At 43.0% G+C, this 19555-nt stretch overlaps 1 protein-coding gene across 4 annotated transcripts in view; it reads right to left on the bottom strand.

The window, feature by feature from the left end:
* Positions 1-19555, bottom strand: part of ASAP1 (ArfGAP with SH3 domain, ankyrin repeat and PH domain 1) — a 350408-nt gene that overhangs the window by 136491 nt on the left and 194362 nt on the right. For all 4 annotated transcript variants that reach the window (XM_079901274.1, XM_079901276.1, XM_079901277.1 and 1 more), the window contains one exon: positions 10551-10623. In XM_079901274.1, the coding sequence (XP_079757400.1) occupies positions 10551-10623 (73 nt within the window). The remainder of the gene's footprint in view (positions 1-10550; positions 10624-19555) is intronic.

Here is a 19555-nt window from a genome sequence, read left to right as displayed (position 1 = left end):
TTTACTTATCCCGTTCATCTTATTACCCACTCACCTCTCTGGCACTTAATAAACAGTTTTGACTGAATCAATGAAATGCCAATTTTCAACTCCACTAACCTCAGGTGAAGGTATACCTTCAACTCTTAAGTCACTTGTCATGATCTGTCATCCATTATCTATTTATTTAAGTCCAAATGCCCTAAAACATAGTAACCACCTGTGAGCCAAGAGTGTTCTGTCAATCCCTTCCAGCTACATGCTCAATATGTGCTTAATAAATGAATTGCTCATATATAGTTTTTATAATTAAAGGCCTGCAGTTGATAACATGACAGAGTAACTTGTACCAGGTTAATGCTCCTGTCATTAACATTGATAAACGATGGACAAAATATAAAAAATAACAACCACTGGAAGCCACTGGAGAGCAAGCAAAGGCATGAAGAAACAGGCAGGGATATTTCACCCTTCAAGGAAGGGAACGCGTCTGGGGAAGAGCATCTTTAACTGGCTTTTCTCCTGCTGGCAGACCTCAGTCCATGCTGGGCAAGGAGAACAGAACTCCAGCAGAAAGTGGCATCTCACTGAGCTAAGATGTCAGAGGTCAGGATTGCGTTAGCAGCTGGAAATTGAGCGGGGGGATCTTAGAAAGGTGGAAGTCAGAGAAAGGAGAGCCCGCACATCTGTATATACTCTCCCTTCAAACCCTTAGGCTGATCCTGAACTGCACATGCATGAATGCTATTCCAAGAAGCCCTGTGGAAAACAGCACCTTAGACTGAGCTGTTTTCAGCCACTTCCCAATGCTGAGAAAAGGATGGAATTCAAGTCCTACAAAGTTAGCAGGGCTTGGTGAACATTGTGGGCTGAAGTCCCAGAGGATCATGCCGTAGGAGTCCGGAGCATGGAACAGGACTAAGGGCTATAGCCTAGGAGTATGAGCAAAACTACAATAAACTCACCCTAAGAAAGCCTTTTACAGGACCAGGGTGATGGCGACCACCAGCAACTTCACTGTGTACTAAAAGAAACACACTTCATAGACAGATAACAACCCAGCGTCTCTACAGCATGTAATTCACCACGTCTACCATGCAAACAGAAACTACTGGACACGCAAAGAAACAGAAGACCTGTAGCCAAAAATCAAGAGAGAAACGTCAAGAGAAACAGAACCACAGATGACAACCCCGATGTTGGATTTAGTATGTAACAACTTCAAAAATAAACATTACAAATATATTCAAGAATCTACAGGAAAAGTTGGACAAAATGGGTGTAGAGATGAAGAACTTCAGAGGAGATAAAAATTCTACAAAAGGACTAAATGGAATCCAAGGACTAAAAACTACAGTATTGAAATAAAAAATTAATTGGGTGAGACTAATAGCAGACTGAAAAGCAGACTGCAGAAGAAAGAAGCAGTAAACTTGAAGACAGGTAAGTAGAAATTACCCTAACTGAAACACAAAGAGTATAAAGACCAGAAATAAACAAATAAGAGTCTTAATGACCTGTGGTGACAATATCTAACACAAATGTTACTGGAATCTCAGAAAGACAAAAGAATATAAGAATAAATAAATAATCTGAAGAAATACTGGCTAAAAATTTTTCCAGTTTTGATTAATTTTTTTGCAATTAACTGTAATTATAATAATTATCACTGATTACTATGTCCCAGTACCACATTAAATATTTTATATATGTTTCCCAATTTTCACAAAGTAGGCACCACTGCCCCATTTTAGGAATGAGAAAACTGAAGCTTGAAGCGGGGTGGGGGGCAAGGTGAAGCATCTTGCACTTATCTCCATGGTAGTGGATCTAAGATGACAAACTATGTTTGTCCCTAATCTCTCCCCACGATTTCAGAAAGCCTCAAGTTGATGAGGATGAAGGTAACCACCAGCACCACCATTACTGGGTCTGAATCACACATGTTATGCTTCACAACAGTCCAATGAGGTAGAAACTATCCTTCCATTTTCAGAAATGAAGAACCAATTGCTTGAAGTGTTCTCTGTCCACAGGTTCCCGGCCACCAATCAGGGACTAAATCAGCATTTGATCCCTAACCTGTCTGAACTAACCCACAATAAATTAATGAGGGTGTGCAGCAGGCATGTTCAGCCTATGTAAGAGAATATATATATATATATATATATTTTTACGGTACGCGGGCCTCTCACTGCTGTGGCCTCTCCCGTTGCGGAGCACAGGCTCCGGACGCGCAGGCTCAGTGGCCATGGCTCACGGGCCCAGCCGCTCCGCGGCACGTGGGATCTTCCCGGACCGGGGCATGAACCCGTGTCCCCTGCATCGGCAGGCGGACTCTCAACCACTGCGCCACCAGGGAAGCCCGAGAATATATTATTTTAAGGGCACTGTTGTCATGTATAAATCATGCTAATTACAAAGGACATAGTAATAGGAGTGAGCTTGGAGAAATACTTTCAGGGTCATCCTAAATTCCAGCTCTAGTTTGTATCTGAAGTAATAAAACTGCTCCTTTTCTAACTGGCCCATCTGGCACTTTCATGCAACAGGATTACTGCTTGTTTCACTCGTCTGTCTCTCTTCACATGTGAGGTACTCCAGAGCGGTGTGCCCACAAGCCTTGAGCCCCACTGTATCCTCAGTGCCGCACCATGCCGGGTCCGCACTCACCTCTGACAGTTAATAATCTGGCAATTCTGGCTCAGCAGCTTTGGGATCATGAAGAACTAAGTTTCAAAACTTGTAGCTACTGACGAGCTGTAATTTAAGTAATTTAAGCCAGGTTTAAACTTAAGCTTACTAGCTGTGTCAGTTAATTTAAACCAGGTTCCTTCACCCCTAAATTGGGGATGATAATGTCTTCCATGCAGGACTGTGGAGATGATTAAGTGACAACAGGCACCTGGCATAGAGTAGGCACTCAACAAATGGTGGCTATAATTTATTACTTCTATCAAAATTGGACCATTAAGGTACAGAAACATGTTTTTTATAGTCACCTTTAACAGACTATTTTTGCTTTAAAAAAACCCCAAACTACTGGTTGTGGAATGAGTGCTCCCAATTTCATTTAAAATGAGTTACTTTCTCATGAAGCATGCTCCCATAAATTGCAAGCAAACATTATAAAATATTAATTCATTTTAAAAGTGAGAACACTCATTCCAGACGGGCAAAACGGAGGAAGTGCATACATACGCGCGCACACACACACCCCAGACAGCCTCTGATTTCAAGTCACAGAGTGTTTGAGCCTTGAATACAAAAATTGTCGATTCCCAAAGAGCCTGGAGTTATAAGATTATTCTGGAAAGAGACTTCAATTTTCTAAAGGCAGTTGAAAAAATCCCTCTGGATTTTTGAGGAGTAATACTCTCTCCTGGATAAGTATACCCCCTTTTGGAAAAGCGTCCTTCCTTGACCATTCTGAAGGAACCCATCAGTTTGATTTGTTTTCATCTCTTAAGAAGTAATGATGGATCCACAAGAATGCAAAATGCCTTGAAGGCCCAAAGTAATTTGTTTAGACTTTGCTTAAATCACTACAACCACCACCAAAAGTATTTACAGTATTTCTATCTAAAGCCTTCTACTTCTTAGGGCTTAGATTTATTTATTTATTTACTTACTTATTTATAACAAGCTCACTTTAATTCAAAAAATTTTTTTAAAAAAGATCAGATTTTCATCCACAAACTTGGAAAACAGCAAAAAGGACAAAATTTTCTAAACACAGACTATGTTCTCTGTATACCTCTTGAAATTCTTTCCATTAAAGTTCTAATCTATTTTATCTCTATTCATCCTTGTTAAGAAAACTTTTCTCCCCACTGAAAACCACAGGATTAAAAATACCATTACAACTAAGACTCTAAACTTAATTACCAACTCTACTTAGAATTCACTTCACACTATACCTTTAAATTTGAAAAAATGTTAACTAAAAAAGTAGCTGAAGTGAAATTACTTGGATGCAAAAACATTCCCTTCCTGTATACTGATGAATTTAGCACTTTACCTTTAAAATCTTAGATTTCATCGTACACAATGAGCTATTTCTTAAAATAAATTATCAAAATGAAAATTTGGGGTGAACATCACACTTCAATTTTGCTTTAAGTAACACAAATGTTCTTGTAAAACCACTCACTATGTAATTCTAACTGAAAATGAAAGGGGAATAAAAGAGAAGGCAGTGAGAAAGCCTAGGGCTTCCTTTCCTGACGTGAAAAGGTTATGGAACCATTTATGACAATCCAGCTGTATTTCAGAAATATCATATACTTGTAATCAAATTACATACCACTGTCATTTTTGTATTCGCTAAAATTAAAGGATTTAAGAATCCAAGCTTTCAGACTAACAATGTTACAGAGATTTCTAATGGGCACCATGTGTCACTAATAAGCTAAAATGTATTCCAAATATATCTTGGCATAAATTTTAAGGAAGCCACATATAGTAATAAATTACACATTTTGATTTGTGCAAAAAAATTTATTATTTTTTCAATCATAGAAAAAGCCCCAGTAGCAGGAATATCCTGGGTCTTTACTGCCAAGGAAAAGTGTACGTGTGTGTGTGTTTAGATAATAATAGTATATCTGTTCAAAAACATTAATGAATTCAACTCAAGTAAGTCATTTGATAGAAGAACAAATTTGGTACCCCCATGCTTACAATGAACCACATGACTCTTCCATTTTACAGACGTATAGGGTGTATCGCTTTCTTTTTCAACAGCACTGAGATGCAGTAAGCTCTTTTTTCTCTAGAGACACACACTGACCTACACTGGACCCACCACATGCATACACATGCCCCTGCGAGCAGGGGCAGAAATCCTATGACTGCCAGTCCTACCTCTACTGTTCTGACCTCAGGTCTCACTCAAAGACGGAGAGCAAGATGCCAGCTAGGGCTGCAGTCACCTGAAGGTTTGGGGCTAGCAGATGCTCTTTAGTGGTGGTTTTGGGTGGAAGATCTCTCTCCACAGGGCTGCTTGAGTGTCCTCACAACATGGTGGCTGGCTTCCTCCAAAACAAATGAAGGGGTTGGAGGGACCTAGGTGGAAGCCATCTCTTTTATGAACTGGCCTTGGAAATCACACGGCATCACTGCTATTACACTCTCTTCATTAGAGGAGAGTTGTAAGTCTGGCATACATTCAAGGCGAAGAGAATTAGGCTCCCTCTTTTGAAAGAAAAAGTCCCAAAGAATTGCAACATACTTTAAAACCTCTACGATGTTCAAGAAACTACTAGCTGTTTTAAACATATATCAGGGGGAGAGACGAGGAAGGAGGGAAGGAACACATTCACCAAGAAGAACTTTCTAAATGACAATATATTTCACAGTTTAATATTGTTAAGACTTCGAAACTTAGAAACAACACAGGAAAACTGAATGGCTTGGAAAATTTCCCCATGATCCAAGTAGCTCACAGAATTCAGTTTTTTTCTGTTTTTTAAAATCTCCTCATACACAGTGGGGACAAGTAAGAGAAAGAGACAAATTCCCAAAGCCATTTCAAACTAAAGGGCTTGAAGGGAGATAATTTGTTTTTCCAATAAAATTTCTCTTATTATATCATTTACTAATTAATACTGACAAAGCTTATGTGCAAAAATAATAAATACATTTTAAGAGTAAGACCTTTCACCATTCTCCACCATCTTTCAAATCATTCTGGGGAGGTGGGTGGTTGGTATTCTCAAACTAGAAATACAGAAATGCTTCTTAAATTTCTAAAGCACATCAGACGGGTTTTGTGTCATAAGCACTGTGAGAAAACAAGAAAATTATGAAAACACACTGGGAAACAGATACCAGGGTTCAGCCTCTTGTGGCTTCTTTGGAAGAGGCCAAAAAGCCCTTGGACGGGAATGACCTGGATTCCACCGAGCATGTGTCATGGAAAGATCTGCAACATCACTGTTTTACTCATCTTGCTATTTTTTAAGAATTAAATATCACAGTGCTGCCCACACCGGCTGATCAAAAACCTGGGTATACTGCAATCATTGGTGACTGCAGAAACCCTATCAGGCCCCAGCAGTCGCTGAGATCTGAGTTCACCCCCACACTTCCAGGGCACAGGAGTGATACCTGCTATTGTGGCCCCTATGCTGGGAGGGTACCTGTGATGGATTCATTCATGAATATTCATGACTAGTGAATATTTAACAGCCACTGACAGAAAGCTTCCTGGGGACCCATCCAGCTGATACGCGGCAATTCATTCCATGCTTGTTGAGCCCTGGCCAAGTGTCAGGTAGAAGACACGTCCACAGCCGCAAACAGCAAAGCTGGAGTCAGCTAGGCTCTCCTTCCATTCCTTGCTAGCTGCGCATCCTGGACAACATAGTCTGGCTCTTTATGCTTCGGCTTCATCATCTATAAACTGGAGATAATGGTAGACTTACCTCAAAGGCTTGATGGGCTTATCTTAGTACAGCATGAACACCCAATGAATGTCACGTCCCCCAGAGACATTCCCCTTAGTACGCTCCTCAAACTACATCAGATTTCTTCTTTGTACCCGGCAAGCTTTCCTCCGTAGTACTTGCCAGTTTCTAACTCTAGCTACTTTCCAGCTTGATGGTCTGATTAACAGCTCTCTCTCCCACAGGACTGTAAAATTATCATAAAGGCAGAGAGTCTGTCCGATTTGTCTAATATACCCAACACCCAGAACAGTAGCATGTAATAGGTGCTCAATAAATATTTGCTAAGCTAATAAACTAGGTTGGCAAATTCACAAAATAATACAAAGATGAACCGGCCCTCCTCCAGGAGTCCCCAGGCCACTGACGCAGTCCTCAACCCTAGCTGCATTTACAGTCACCTGGGGAGTAACACCCTTGTAATCCCACTACTGGACCCTACTCTGGAGCTACTCTTGGAGTGTGAGGGCCCGGGGAATCCTTGTTTTTGTATTCTAAGAGCTCTTCAGGTGATTTTACTTCATTACTTTATTTTTAGGTTGCATGGCACAGGTTGTGGGATCTTAGTTCCCCGACCAGGGACCGAACCTGCGCCCTTGGCAGTGAAAGTGTGGAGTCTACCCACTGGACCACCAGGAAATTCCCTCTTCAGATGATTTTAATGAAAAGCCAGGATTGAGACTCACGGGTCTAATGCATGAGAGACAGGCTAACAATTACACTACGGGCTGTGTGCTCCACAGCCACAGAACTTCCTGTGATGACGGAGACACCCTGTGTCTGCACCCCCCAGTGCTGTAGCCACAGTCACACATGACCACCGAGGACTCAAAATGTGGCTACTGAGATGCAGGGCCTGAACTTTAAATTTTATTTTAATTAATTTAAATTAAAAAAGCCATGTGTGACTGGCTAGTGCAGACCTAGGGCAAAGTACACACAACAACCCTGAATCCAGGTTTCAAAGGGGAAACCTTTGGGGGGGATTCAAAGCTCAGTCAGCTGCGGTCCCCCCAACCACAGGAGAGTAGCATCTGGGAGAGGAAACGGCAGCCAAACTCTGCCCTCACCCCCCCTTCAACTCGCCACCTTACATACACACAGGGACAACCTCTCCCCACTGCCACGTCCAGGACAGCTGGGACCAAGGAAATGCTTTAAAGAAGCACATCCCCAAGTACAAGAGCCTTTGTGTGAGCTGCTGAATGACGTGGTCATTGAGGCCAAGGCAAGAAATGTGTCTTGAGTAAGGACACTTGGGTAAGAAAGTCACATGGAGCCCCGGGCAGAGTAAATGTGGCAGCGCCTCACAGCTGTAAACCAGAGTCTCCCTCTGTGACTCACAGGCAGAAACCATACCATCATGGAGAACTGACATTTCCTCCTTAGGCAGATAATGGCTCATTAAGCTCTTTATAAAATCAGACTGGCCCAACATTACTTACAGAAAGGCTGAATTAATATAGAGAAAGCACCCATGCTATTGACCTACCTGCCATTTTTTCCCATCTACTATGTGTGAAGCATGTACTGCGTGGCAGGCAGTGTGTCAGGGGCCTTAAATAGTCCCTCATTTTGTCCATACGATACCCTGTAAATTAGATATTATTTTCTCATTTTATGGTGAGGCAATTTAAGACTCATGGAAGTCATTATTTACTTATTTACTTACTTACTTACTTATTTAGTTATTTATTTTGGCTGCACCAGGTCTTAGCTGCAGCACGCGGGATCTTCGTTGCATGCAGCATGAGGACTTCTTCCTCGACCTGGGATCGAACCTGGGCCCCCTGCATTGGGAGTGTGGGGTCTTACGCACTGGACCACCAGGGAAGTCCAAGACTCAGGGAAGTTAAATAATTTACTTTAACAAGCAGTGACAAAGCTAGGATTTAAACTTAGATCTACGCTACACCTAAGTTCCTTTTTTATAAAGTCTGTCTAGTGTTCTATTATATAGATACACTACTGTTTATTTAACAAATCTCCGTTTTCTGTTTTACCAAATCACAGTCAATGCTTCAACGAACCTACTTGTCTATAAAGCATAACACACACACATACATACAGAGAAGTACGTAAATCCTAAGCGTAGCATTCGATGAATTATCAAGAAATAGACGTACCTATGTAACACCCTCCAAATTAAGAAACAGAACGATACCAGCACCTCAGAAGCCCCTTGTGCCATCTTCCAGTTATTTAACCCACTCACATCCCCTGTTAAGGGCTACCACCTCATGGGAGTTCATTAGAAGGAAGCTAAGACATAGGTTGTAAGTTAGGTGTATAATCTAGGCCAAGACTTAAAGCACCATTTGGTCACTACATAACCAGACAAATATCATTTACCTACCTTGATTAGAAGTTAGTGTTTTATTGGATATAAAGAAATTAGAGACACGTCTCCAGGAACCAGGGTACAAAATGTGTTAATTAGGATTACAGAGTGCCCTAAGCCTGGGGCTTTAATGAAGACAAGAGACAACTGATTCCCAGCTCTGACAAGAGGAGGAGGACCAGGAAATACCCTATGATTTTATCACAGGAGTGAGTATAAATGTAAATAAAATATAAAACATATTAATGTATTGCATTTACTGAACTGCCATGGGTGGTAAAACGTTTACAGATATTAGCGACTTAAATCCCTTCAACAGCCCTGGAATCTCACGATCCCCGTTTTACTTTTTATTTATTTATTTATTTTAACATCTTTATTGGAGTATAATTGCTTTACAAGGGTATGTTAGTTTCTGCTTTATAACAAAGTATCCCCGTATCTCCTCCCTCTTGCATCTCCTACCCTCCCTATCCCACCCCTCTAGGTGGTCACAAAGCACCGAGCTGGTCTCTTTGTGCTATGCGGCTGCTTCCCACTAGCTATCTATTTTACGTTTGGTAGTGTATATATGTCCACGCCACTCTCTCGCTTTGTCACAGCTCACCCATCCCCCTCCCCGTATCCTCAAGTCCATTCTCTAGTAGGTCTGAATAAAGATTCCCGTCTTACCCCTAGGTTCTTCATGACCTTTTTTTTCCCCTTAGATTCCATATATATGTGTTAGCATACGGTATTTGTCTTTCTCTTTCTGACTTACTTCACTCTGTATGACAGACTCTAGGTCCATCCACCTCACTACAAGTAACTCAATTACATTTCTTTTTATGGATGAGTAATATTCGATCCCCGTTTTAGAGAGAAGATGGAGGTTCAAAAAAGTGAAGTAACCAGCTCAAGGTCACGCTGCTGGTTAGAGGGAGAGAAGGGGTGCAAACCCACAAGCATACAACCTCAGAGCATGCCCTTTCCATTGTACCCCGCTGCCTTCCCTTCCCAGGTGTTCTGTTACAGACAACTGATCTCTTAGAGACCTGGCCTCTGGGAGAGCGAGCTGGTATTGCAATACCAATAACAAAAGATGTGAGTCAGAGACCTTGAAACTCATTTTATGTTTGCAGGCCTCTCCCTCCCTGGGGCGCTGGAACCTACCATTTCTTGTGGTTACCTACTGTTTATCTTAATTCGGTTTATTTCTTCTTATCCACTGACAACATACTTTTCTCTCCAAGACGACAAAGTCTCTGACCAAAGCTAAAACATTTGGTGACACAGGTTACCTGGCCTGCCCTGAGCCAGATGCAAAGACTCGAGTTGGCAGGTCTGTCTAGGTCTCTCCCTTTAGCCTCGTCCTCATGTGTCCCCTAACTTTCACCCCACGCCTGTCACCAATACGGATTTTCAAATGTGTACAGGTACACTTCCGATGGAGAAGATCCTCATGTGTTTAACTGAGGCCACCGAATTACAGTCTGACCAACCACACAAAGAGAATTTTACATATCTCCTATGTCACTTGTGGCAAAATCACCTATAACTCTACTGAAGTTTTTCACTGTGTAATAAAACCCATTGCAACTAATGTTTTTCCTTTTTTACTTGGGAAGCAGTAACAGGTTTGGACTGAAAGGAGAGACAGAAAAAAAGAGAAAAACTGGATTTCTTTGACTTACTTGTTTTTCCATTTGTATCAAGTCTTCCAGAAGCTTAGCATTTAACAAATAACAAAAAACTGCAGACAATACACGTAATTGGTGTTATCTGTGTTGGTAAGTACTTACCTTGACCGGAATTATATATTGCTTTTACAGACTTCTTAACTTTCTGTAAGGCTGTTCTATCTTGGTCTAGAGCCTAGAAGAGAAAAATGGGGGGGAAAAAGATGTTGGAAAACTTGGTAAGTTAAAAAAAAAAAAAAAAAGGAACTAAAGAAAATCTCATTCATAACTGCATTTGTTGTGCTGAGCACTGCAGCAACAGCGAACTGGTATATTTATCAACAATGAACCCCTTCAGAGACACGAAGTGCGCCCAGGATTTGAGTAGTTATATTTTGGGGATAAATACGGTCATTCCACAAGCTCAACACTGGGTGAAATGGATAAGCTGGTAGTCAGTCAGTAACCGTGCTAAGCTATGCACAGGAAAGAAAATATAAGATACCTAAGATCTGATTCTTTCACTCGGAGAGTTTACAACCTGGGAAGGGAGAAAGGCCAACATATGACATGGATGACACCTTCCCAGGGAACAAAACACATCTTATCACCTAATGGTAATTTCAGCCAGAACGAAAACATTTAAGGGAGTGTGATAAGCAAGAGTGACCCGAAGAGCTTCTCAAGCTTTTAAACTTGAGGATTCCTTTTAGTTAAAAAAAAATTTTTTTTTAATGACATGCCGCGTGTATTTAAAACATTCTGTTTATTAAAAGAGCACAACATGAGAAATGCTACCATGATGCAGGTAATGCTTGTACATGACTTCTTAGGTGATGAATCAACACATCTCCAGTGATCTACAAGGCAGGGGTGAGGGGGCTGTTTCTGGGGGACTGTCACTCCTGATTCTTGACCCAGGTGCTGGATACACAACTGGGTTTCGTTTGTGAAAATCCATCAAACCACACACTTAGGATATGTACCCTTTTGTATGTGTGTATTACACTTCAAAAACAAGTCAATGTAGACATACTCATGGCACGCTGACCTAACTTCTTAGAATAAATTCAAGCCCCTCTCTGCTTTCCCAAGGTCTACGGTCCATTCACAGTCTGGGAACCCCTGGAGGGTGGGTCAAGATTTGGAGGGCAGGAGCAATAGCAGCAATAAAAATAAACTTGTATAATAAAGTTTAAAAACATTCAATGTGCACTCACAGCCTTTACATCATCTAAACCTCAAGACTTCAGGTGAGCGAATGGAAGCCCACGGAGGGTAAGTACTTGCTCTCTGCAGGGTACGGGGGGAGCTGCAGGGGGCAAGGTGATGGCAGCAGGCATCTGTTATTCCCCTTCTGCAAAACGGGCTTTCCTGCCACTCTAAACATGGGGTTCACTGGGTGCTGCCCCTTTCCTTTGGCTCCTGCTCTCTGAGCACCCATGACTGGCCAGGTGAGCAGGGCCCATGCTGGGCTCAGTCCTGCCTAGGATTTCTGAGCTTGGGAACCGGGATCATAACATGCAGCCCCTTTCCGATGATGCGAGCCTGGGGGCCACCAGGGGTTCTGTTTCTAGCTGTGTGGAAGAATCTGGCCAGACAGGATGATGTTAACAGAGACGAAGCACCAGAAACAAGAGGTGGAAGGGGTGCTGGTGGCAACTGAGTCCTTGCTCCCAGCTGTCCCCAAGTCTATATCACTGCCAACCTTCCTGTAGACTGAGTACGTACGTGAGACAATAAATTCCTTTTGTCAGAAGCTAGTTGAAGTTGGGATTCTATCACTTGCAACCACAAGTCCTAAGTGACACAAGAACTAAAGTTTACTGAGCACTTACTACACCAGGCATAAGCTTGTAGAGAAGATGTACCAAATAGATATCTTATCTCTTTGAGTTACATCTTTACAAAACTCCTGTGAAGTAGCATCTATATTTTTCAGCTAAGGAACTGTGATAGGCCTTCAATAAATATCTGTAGGAAAGGAGGGAGGGAGGGAAATATTTACTAACTTGCTCAAAGTCACAAAGCCAGAAAGTGCTAAAATCACATTTTACACTGATGTCTCCCGAATCCCAAATCTAATGGGATGCTGGGATAAAAACCAGCGTTTTGCAGACTGTGGGTTAACGCTATTTCTACCTTGCCCATCACTCACTCTCCACTTCCACAACTTTTTTCACAGCCACGTCCCATCTGCACTTCTTTTTAATTGACATTTTTCTTTAAATTCGTTTCACATCTTTTAAAAAAATTTAAATACACTCTAAAGAGCTGGCTCACTCAACGTTAATAGAAGATACCCTGAAAATGACTATGTGCCTCTAACTACACAAAATGCTCGTCTGTTCACTGCCTCAGATCACCTCATCTCATGCCAGCGATACTGCATATCACATTTAAGGACACAATGTTTTACGACACAGCTCCAGAGGAAGAGACAAAGTTTGAGTAATTTCAAAGATCTGAGGTCTGTACATCAGAGGACAGAAGGAAGATAACTAACATTTTAATAAAGGCTTAGTCATAAAGGTGCTGAGATCTACACAGATTATTTCACTTAATTCTTACAAAAACCCTATGAAATAAGTACTATTACTGGATTCATTTTATAGATGAGGAAACAGAGGCTTAGAAAGTGTAACCTGCCCAGGTGACAGAGTAGGAATTTGAACCCAGTTCTTCACAGTAAAACTCCACCTCCAAATCACCACCCAGTTCTGTATTCCAATGGTATCTGTGAAGAACTGAAACTAAAAGCAGCCTCATCTTAAGAAGGCAATATCCACGAGTTTTCAGAGGCAAATCTGTGTTAAGAAACTACAAGACATTTAGGTTGCTAGGAGACTGGGAGGGAAAGACAGTAATGCAAATAAGTGCAAATAGGCACTCATTTTAAGAGATGGGATCCAAAGGGTTTATCCTTTGCTGAACCGCTTTTGTGGTAAGGATATTTTTAAAAAATAATTCTAGTAACAGCCACCATTTATTTTTTATATACATATTTCTGCCATCTTTTTTTCTGATGAAAACCCCTGGGCTTTAGGGAAGTGAAACAACCTGCCAGTTGTCACACATCAGGTAAGAGAAGAACCAGCTTATGCTTTTCCAAACAAGCCACCTAAAAATCCATCGCAGAAGGCACGCTCATGTTTCTCCTAGATCTTACGATTTTTTAATAATTTTCGAGAAAGGAAAAAGGATCTCCTTCTGGAAGAAAATAACCTATCAGCTCAGCTTTGGGGAGTGATGACCACTGAAGGATGATTCCACTACTGGTAGAGAAACTAACGAGTGGGCTTTAATGCCCACGCACAGTTAGAGTCAACGACTCCAGATGAGCAAAGGGCTGGAAAAGATTTCAGCCGTAACATTTTATGAGACCAGTTATCTGCTTCCTTTTTGCAGGAGGCAAAGTCTCAGAAATATATGTTGAATTTTTACCAACCTGTCTATAGAACTAATAGGATGTAAGGTTCAGGTACTTACTTCTAAAGGTTATTAATGACATCCACATTAGACAGCTACAGCCACCATTATGTCCGTGTGACACTTCTCTTTTTACACTCTACTATTTGGCCACGGGCAAAAAGCAGCTGAGTAAAATGCAGTTTTAAGAACTCTGTGTTTAAGAGAGCCAGGGAACACTGTCCTTCAATCAAACAACGCTCCCTCCAGAAAGAACATGTCTAAATAGGCTACAGAGCGCCATTCTCTCGACAGCCAGACAAGCAACACCTGCAGTGACATCTTTTGAAATGTCCTATATGTGAAACTACATAAAGCTAAGAGAAAAGTGGCGGATGCATGGGCTACAAAATTATCCTACCTCTCAACCCGTTAAAAGATGTTAAAATATGTGCCTGCGTTTCTAAGCATGCATCTGAAGGTGAACAACTCAGAAGCGTATGCGTTTGTGAGAGGAGAGACGGAGGGGAAGGAGGATGAATGAACCGCGACAGGAGAATATGCTCATCTCTAACAGTCGAACACCTCCCCCACCTAGAACTTTGCAACACGGCAACTTCCCCTTCTCTGCATTACTAAAGAGCAGGGCCGTTAATCTAGAAAAGCACTTCCTATCTTTATATGGAGACACATTACTTTTGTTTCATGCACAGTCCTAACAAGCTTGGGCGTCTGAATACACAGAGAAGACACAGGGTACTGCAAATTAGAGAGAGATTGCTGGAGAAACCGCGCCAACAGAAGCTGGCCACCAGAGGATTCAGAAAGATTATACAAACCGGACATAAGAATGCAAAAACTCCTTAAGAATCAGAGGCCGTTCAGGGTAGGACGTGGAACCTTTCGTCCCACTCCAGGCCGAGCAGCATCCCTGGGTCACAGCGGCGTGCAAACAACACATGTTCTCAGAGATGCACATGCATCCAGCCACGCCTGTGTCAAGCACAGGGCATCTGCACTAGCTGATCCCCCTGCCTGGAACGCTCGTCCCTAACCTCTTCAGATGATGGGCTCTTGCTTCTTACCCAGGCCTCAGAATAAAAGCCCCTTCCTCCGAAAGGCCTTTTATGGTCAACCTAAAGCAGCACACCCTCCTGCTTCCCAGTCACTCTCTCATATACCTCACACTAGATATTCCAGAGCACTACACCCCCCGAGATGATCCTGTTCAGGACCTGTTTACCATAATGGTATTCATCTCCCTCCACTGGAAGAATGAAAGCTCTATGGAGACAGGGGCCCTGCAAAACCTGTTCATGGCTGAATTCCCGTTCCCGGTGCTTGGCAGATGGCAGATGTTCAAAAAACGTTTATGAAATGAAGTAACAAACGATGAAGAAATGAATTCCTCAGTATTCTCAGCTCCCCAAATAGTAAAGGATGCAACACAAGACTTGTCTTGCAGATGGCTGAATGAAGTCCTGAAGTCAGAAACCACGGCCCTCCGTAATTCCTCCCCTGATTGTGCTGAACAGCCAAAGTTTAAACGTATGTGTTAAATAAATGTGTGTGTGACACATGTATGAGGCATATGACCACACAGTACCACGAGTAATGGTTTAACAAGACAGACAGAACTTACACATTTGAAGTTAGTTTTGTACCTTAGAATAGTTATTCTGGCAACTTCCTTAAAAAAATTTTATTAGAATATAGTACACCTACGTTAAATGAGCAGTGGCAATACGGCTGTTAATATTCAGATTTTCTATTTCAGAATTACTTTCTAAGGCTAGGCACCTGCTTTTCAATATACTCAAATGGGAAAAATGTGTCTTATTTTAGGTAGATGTGATTTTTGAAAATAAGCACGAGTCTTTGGCGCTAAATCTTATGAGTATACCTACAGAGAAAGGAAACAGTGGATAACAATAAAAGAATAGCATAGAATTTCTTACAGACATGGCCGAGTAGACACCTCCCACCTTCCAGGGATGCTGAGCATTAAGTAGATTATGCACCTGGATGTGGCTGGCACAAAGCCTCGCACAGAGCAGGTGCTCAAAACCTGCCAGCATCATTACCCTCGCCTCTGAAGGCGCTTCCAAGACAGAGATTCCTGAAACATTCGGAGCGGTGACAGCAAAGCATCTCTGAACCAAGCGCTCCTACGAGCAAAGTGATTTCTTCGATGAAAAGAATTTTTACTTACTTGGGGGAGAAAAAGGAGTGTTTCCATTTTTATTATTTTAATAGTCATATTCAGAGAGGTAATTTCAAAAATGCACTTCAACAGAAGCATTTGTCCCATAATCACCACAAAGCGAATGCTCTTCCTCTGTGTAATTCCTGTAATAGGGCAGCCAAGGGAAGACTACATTGGCCTAATTCGGGTTCACAGCCTGACTGCTTCAGCCTCCAGCTTGTTGAGCAATCCCTCTACCTTTCCGAGAGGAGAGCGATGCCTAATTAACATTCTCATAAACTCGCTGAGGACGAAACAGAGATACAAGCTCTCATGCGGCCTCACAGCCAAATCAATACGTTAGTTATCCATCACAAGACCCATATACTAGAATCTATGTGTATAATTGTGATGGGAATCAGGTTATGAGCCCAGAGAGTGATCCTAGGGATAATGAAGGGCACTGTGAATAAAGGAGCCAGAAGGGAGAGTGACCTTGCTATTTCCTCAAAAAAGAGGAGGGTTCAGGCAATCCATGCAAGTGAGTTTCTGTTCTGAGGATCAAACTTGGGTTTTTATAACATTTGCTCACTTATTCATCCATTATCTGTGCCTGGCACGTAGTGGACCCTACTCTGGGCCAGGCACTGGCCTAAGTGTGAAAATCCATACTGCATGTGCCTTTGCTTCCCCAGCTGCGTGTCCCCCACTTCTACCTGCTACAGCAAAACGACAACAACAAAACCCTTCACTGGGATCCGTGGGAAGCTTGGTACTGCTTTTGGTAAGATTGATGAAGGAAGTTATTCAAAAAATATTAATCCTCGCTACCCTGGGGTTTTTAGCCACACTTCCCAAATCATTCCACTCTTTACCTTGTATTTTAGGGGTTTAGTACCTGTGTCTCTTCCCCTACTCAGTCAACTAAAAGTTCTCCAAGGATAATACGTTTGTTTCTTTCTTCACACAGAAGATGCTAAGTAAGAACTGAATGAACACACACACACACACGCACACACACACGCGCGCACACACACACACACACACACACACACGGAAGGATGAACAAGAATCCACTGTTCTTAGAATAAAACCCAGGTCCTCATTACTGCCAGCCAGGCCCTATGTGATCCAGCCCTCTGACTTCTGTTGCCACACTCTCCACTCCTCATATCTAAGCCACAGCCGCAGTCTTTCTGCACCCACAAGCTGGCATCCACCTGAGAGCTTCTGCAACTGCTAACGTTTCTGCTGAAATCCTCTTCTCAAAGCTCTTCCCCAGATCTAGAGGGGCCTGGCCTGCTGTGTGTGCTCTTTCTCTCTCTCTCTCTCTCTCTCTTTTCCAGCGTTCAGCTCAAATGCTGGAAGCACAGCCCCTATTCATCTGAGGAATGGAAGTATGGGGCACTGAGAAGCATCCTGTGTGTAAGCTCTACAACGTCAGAAGCAGCACAGAATGCCTGCAAGCAGGAAGCAGGACATGGCAACAGCAGCTCGTGTGAAAGGAAGAAGCAAAGAGGTTATTGTTTGTTAGTTTCAAGATTAACAGTTGGATGAGGCTGCTACGCAAGGGGAAATGATCAACCTAAAATAAAATCTGATTTGCATAATGCAGCCAAAAAATGGAAAGTTGACAGGTCATCCACAGAAACAGGTTTTAAGCTCTTTATCTGTGCTATTTTAGACTATTAAAAGTGTCCTTAAGATTCAGATTCTTCCTATATTCTCTGATATCAATCAGAAACTTTCAATGTCCTCTACTCCACCTGTAGCTCCCCCTGTAGCTCCCTGTAGCTGAATGGCTGCATGAGGGGGGAATTTGACCCACAGGCAGCAAAGATCTGCAGGTGCTAACTACTCAGGGTTTGGGCCCCACTTGGTAAGTCACTTCACAGTTCAGATCTGCAGCAAAGATTCAATGTACCACTTTCAGCAATACTTCCTGAATGATTCTAAGGACCTATTCCATGCAAGAAACCACCACCAACCTACCAACTTTCCAAGCCAAAGAAAAGATACTGCATAGAACTGTGACTCATAAAAGTCCCCTTCCCTGTGTAGGCATAAGTTACCCCTTAGATGTGTACACATCTTGAGAGCATGGACTATGCTAGGCCCAGAGTGGTGGCTCGATAAATGCGAGTCAAATGAATCTGCCTCTATGTTGAAGGCATCTAGAATTAAAGGTGTAAAGGACAGCACTGGAACTCACAGAATGCTGTTTATTTCTCATGAATTATTTATTTTCAACACTTAAGCGTTCCCTACAATCCCTCACTGCCATATTCAAGACTTTTTGCTAAACCTTTCCGATTCTTGCACTGATGTCGGGACGAGCAGTGTGGACCGGGCAAGTGGAACGGGTTGGTCCCCTTTAAGACCCTTAAAGCCAAACCTGCCATCACAAAGCACAGCCACCTCACACATTTTGTAACCAAGCCCAGCCTTGCTTCTCTCTGTGAAGCTCCATCTCTAACGGCTAGAGTCCTTGCTGGTCCCACACGGTCTGGCACTGCTCCTACAGGGGCCCCCCAGTCCCACGGGGTCACTGACATCCCAGCATTCAACCACCCCTTGTTAGCCTTTGCCTCTGGTGTGCATCCCGGCCCTGGAAGCAGCAGGGCCTGGCTGTGGAGCCAGGCGCCACGTCGAGAAGTGGACGCCTCTGTTAAGAGCTCGGGCCGAGGCCAGGGAGACCTTGTATCACTTCCTACTGGCTCCGTGGGGCCTGCTCAAGTGAGCCATCCTGTGACACCCATGCCCTCCTCACCAGATACCGGCGCAGACAGTGTTCCCTTCTCTCCTCCTTCCCCTCTAACTGTCCTTAGAGCCGTATACTAGCCCATTCTCACCTCCCTTTGCCCTCACATTGATGATGCTGGGAGGAGGATAAAAATAACAGAAACGTGTTTCATACAGATTACCTTATTTAATCCTCGCAGTGACCTATAAGGACGTTTCTGTTACCCGTATCTTACAGAGAAGGAGATTGAAGCTCAGGGCCGCCCTGGATCCTGCAGCTGCTCAGAGACAGAGCCAAGACTCAAGCCCAGGTCTTCCTGACCCTCAACCTGTATTCATAAGCATCGTGCTCACCAACCTGCCGACCTGACACAGTGGGGTGCAGAGGATGGAGGTACCTTTAAAAGACAAAATCAGCCAAGGATTCGCTAATCAGGCCATGAGACAAACAACTTCAAAAACAACTTCCCTTCCCGATCTAGGGGTTCTCTGTGAGGAAGCCCAAGAGCAACTGAAATCAGCACTTTGCTTGAGGACCCAAAGCTGCGCTTTAAGGAGGGGGAGGGGACAAAAGCCAAGTGGGAGGAGGTCATCCTGCAGCTCTCAGGGGCCGTGCCACCTGAACTGCCTACCAGCCACTGCACGTGGGTCCATCTGCTAACCAACCCCTGTGCTCGGCGTGGCAGCAGTGAGTCGAATCCACAGAGAGGGGCTCCACTCGGCTTCAGCTGCACCCGGGCAACTGCAGCGCAGTCTTCATGGACTTCACGGAGAGCCAGACTGGACGCTGGGT

Source organism: Stenella coeruleoalba, assembly GCF_951394435.1.
Source record: "Stenella coeruleoalba genome assembly, chromosome: 17".
NCBI classification, from domain to species: Eukaryota; Metazoa; Chordata; class Mammalia; order Artiodactyla; family Delphinidae; genus Stenella; species Stenella coeruleoalba.
This window is presented reverse-complemented; position numbering and strand designations above follow the sequence as displayed.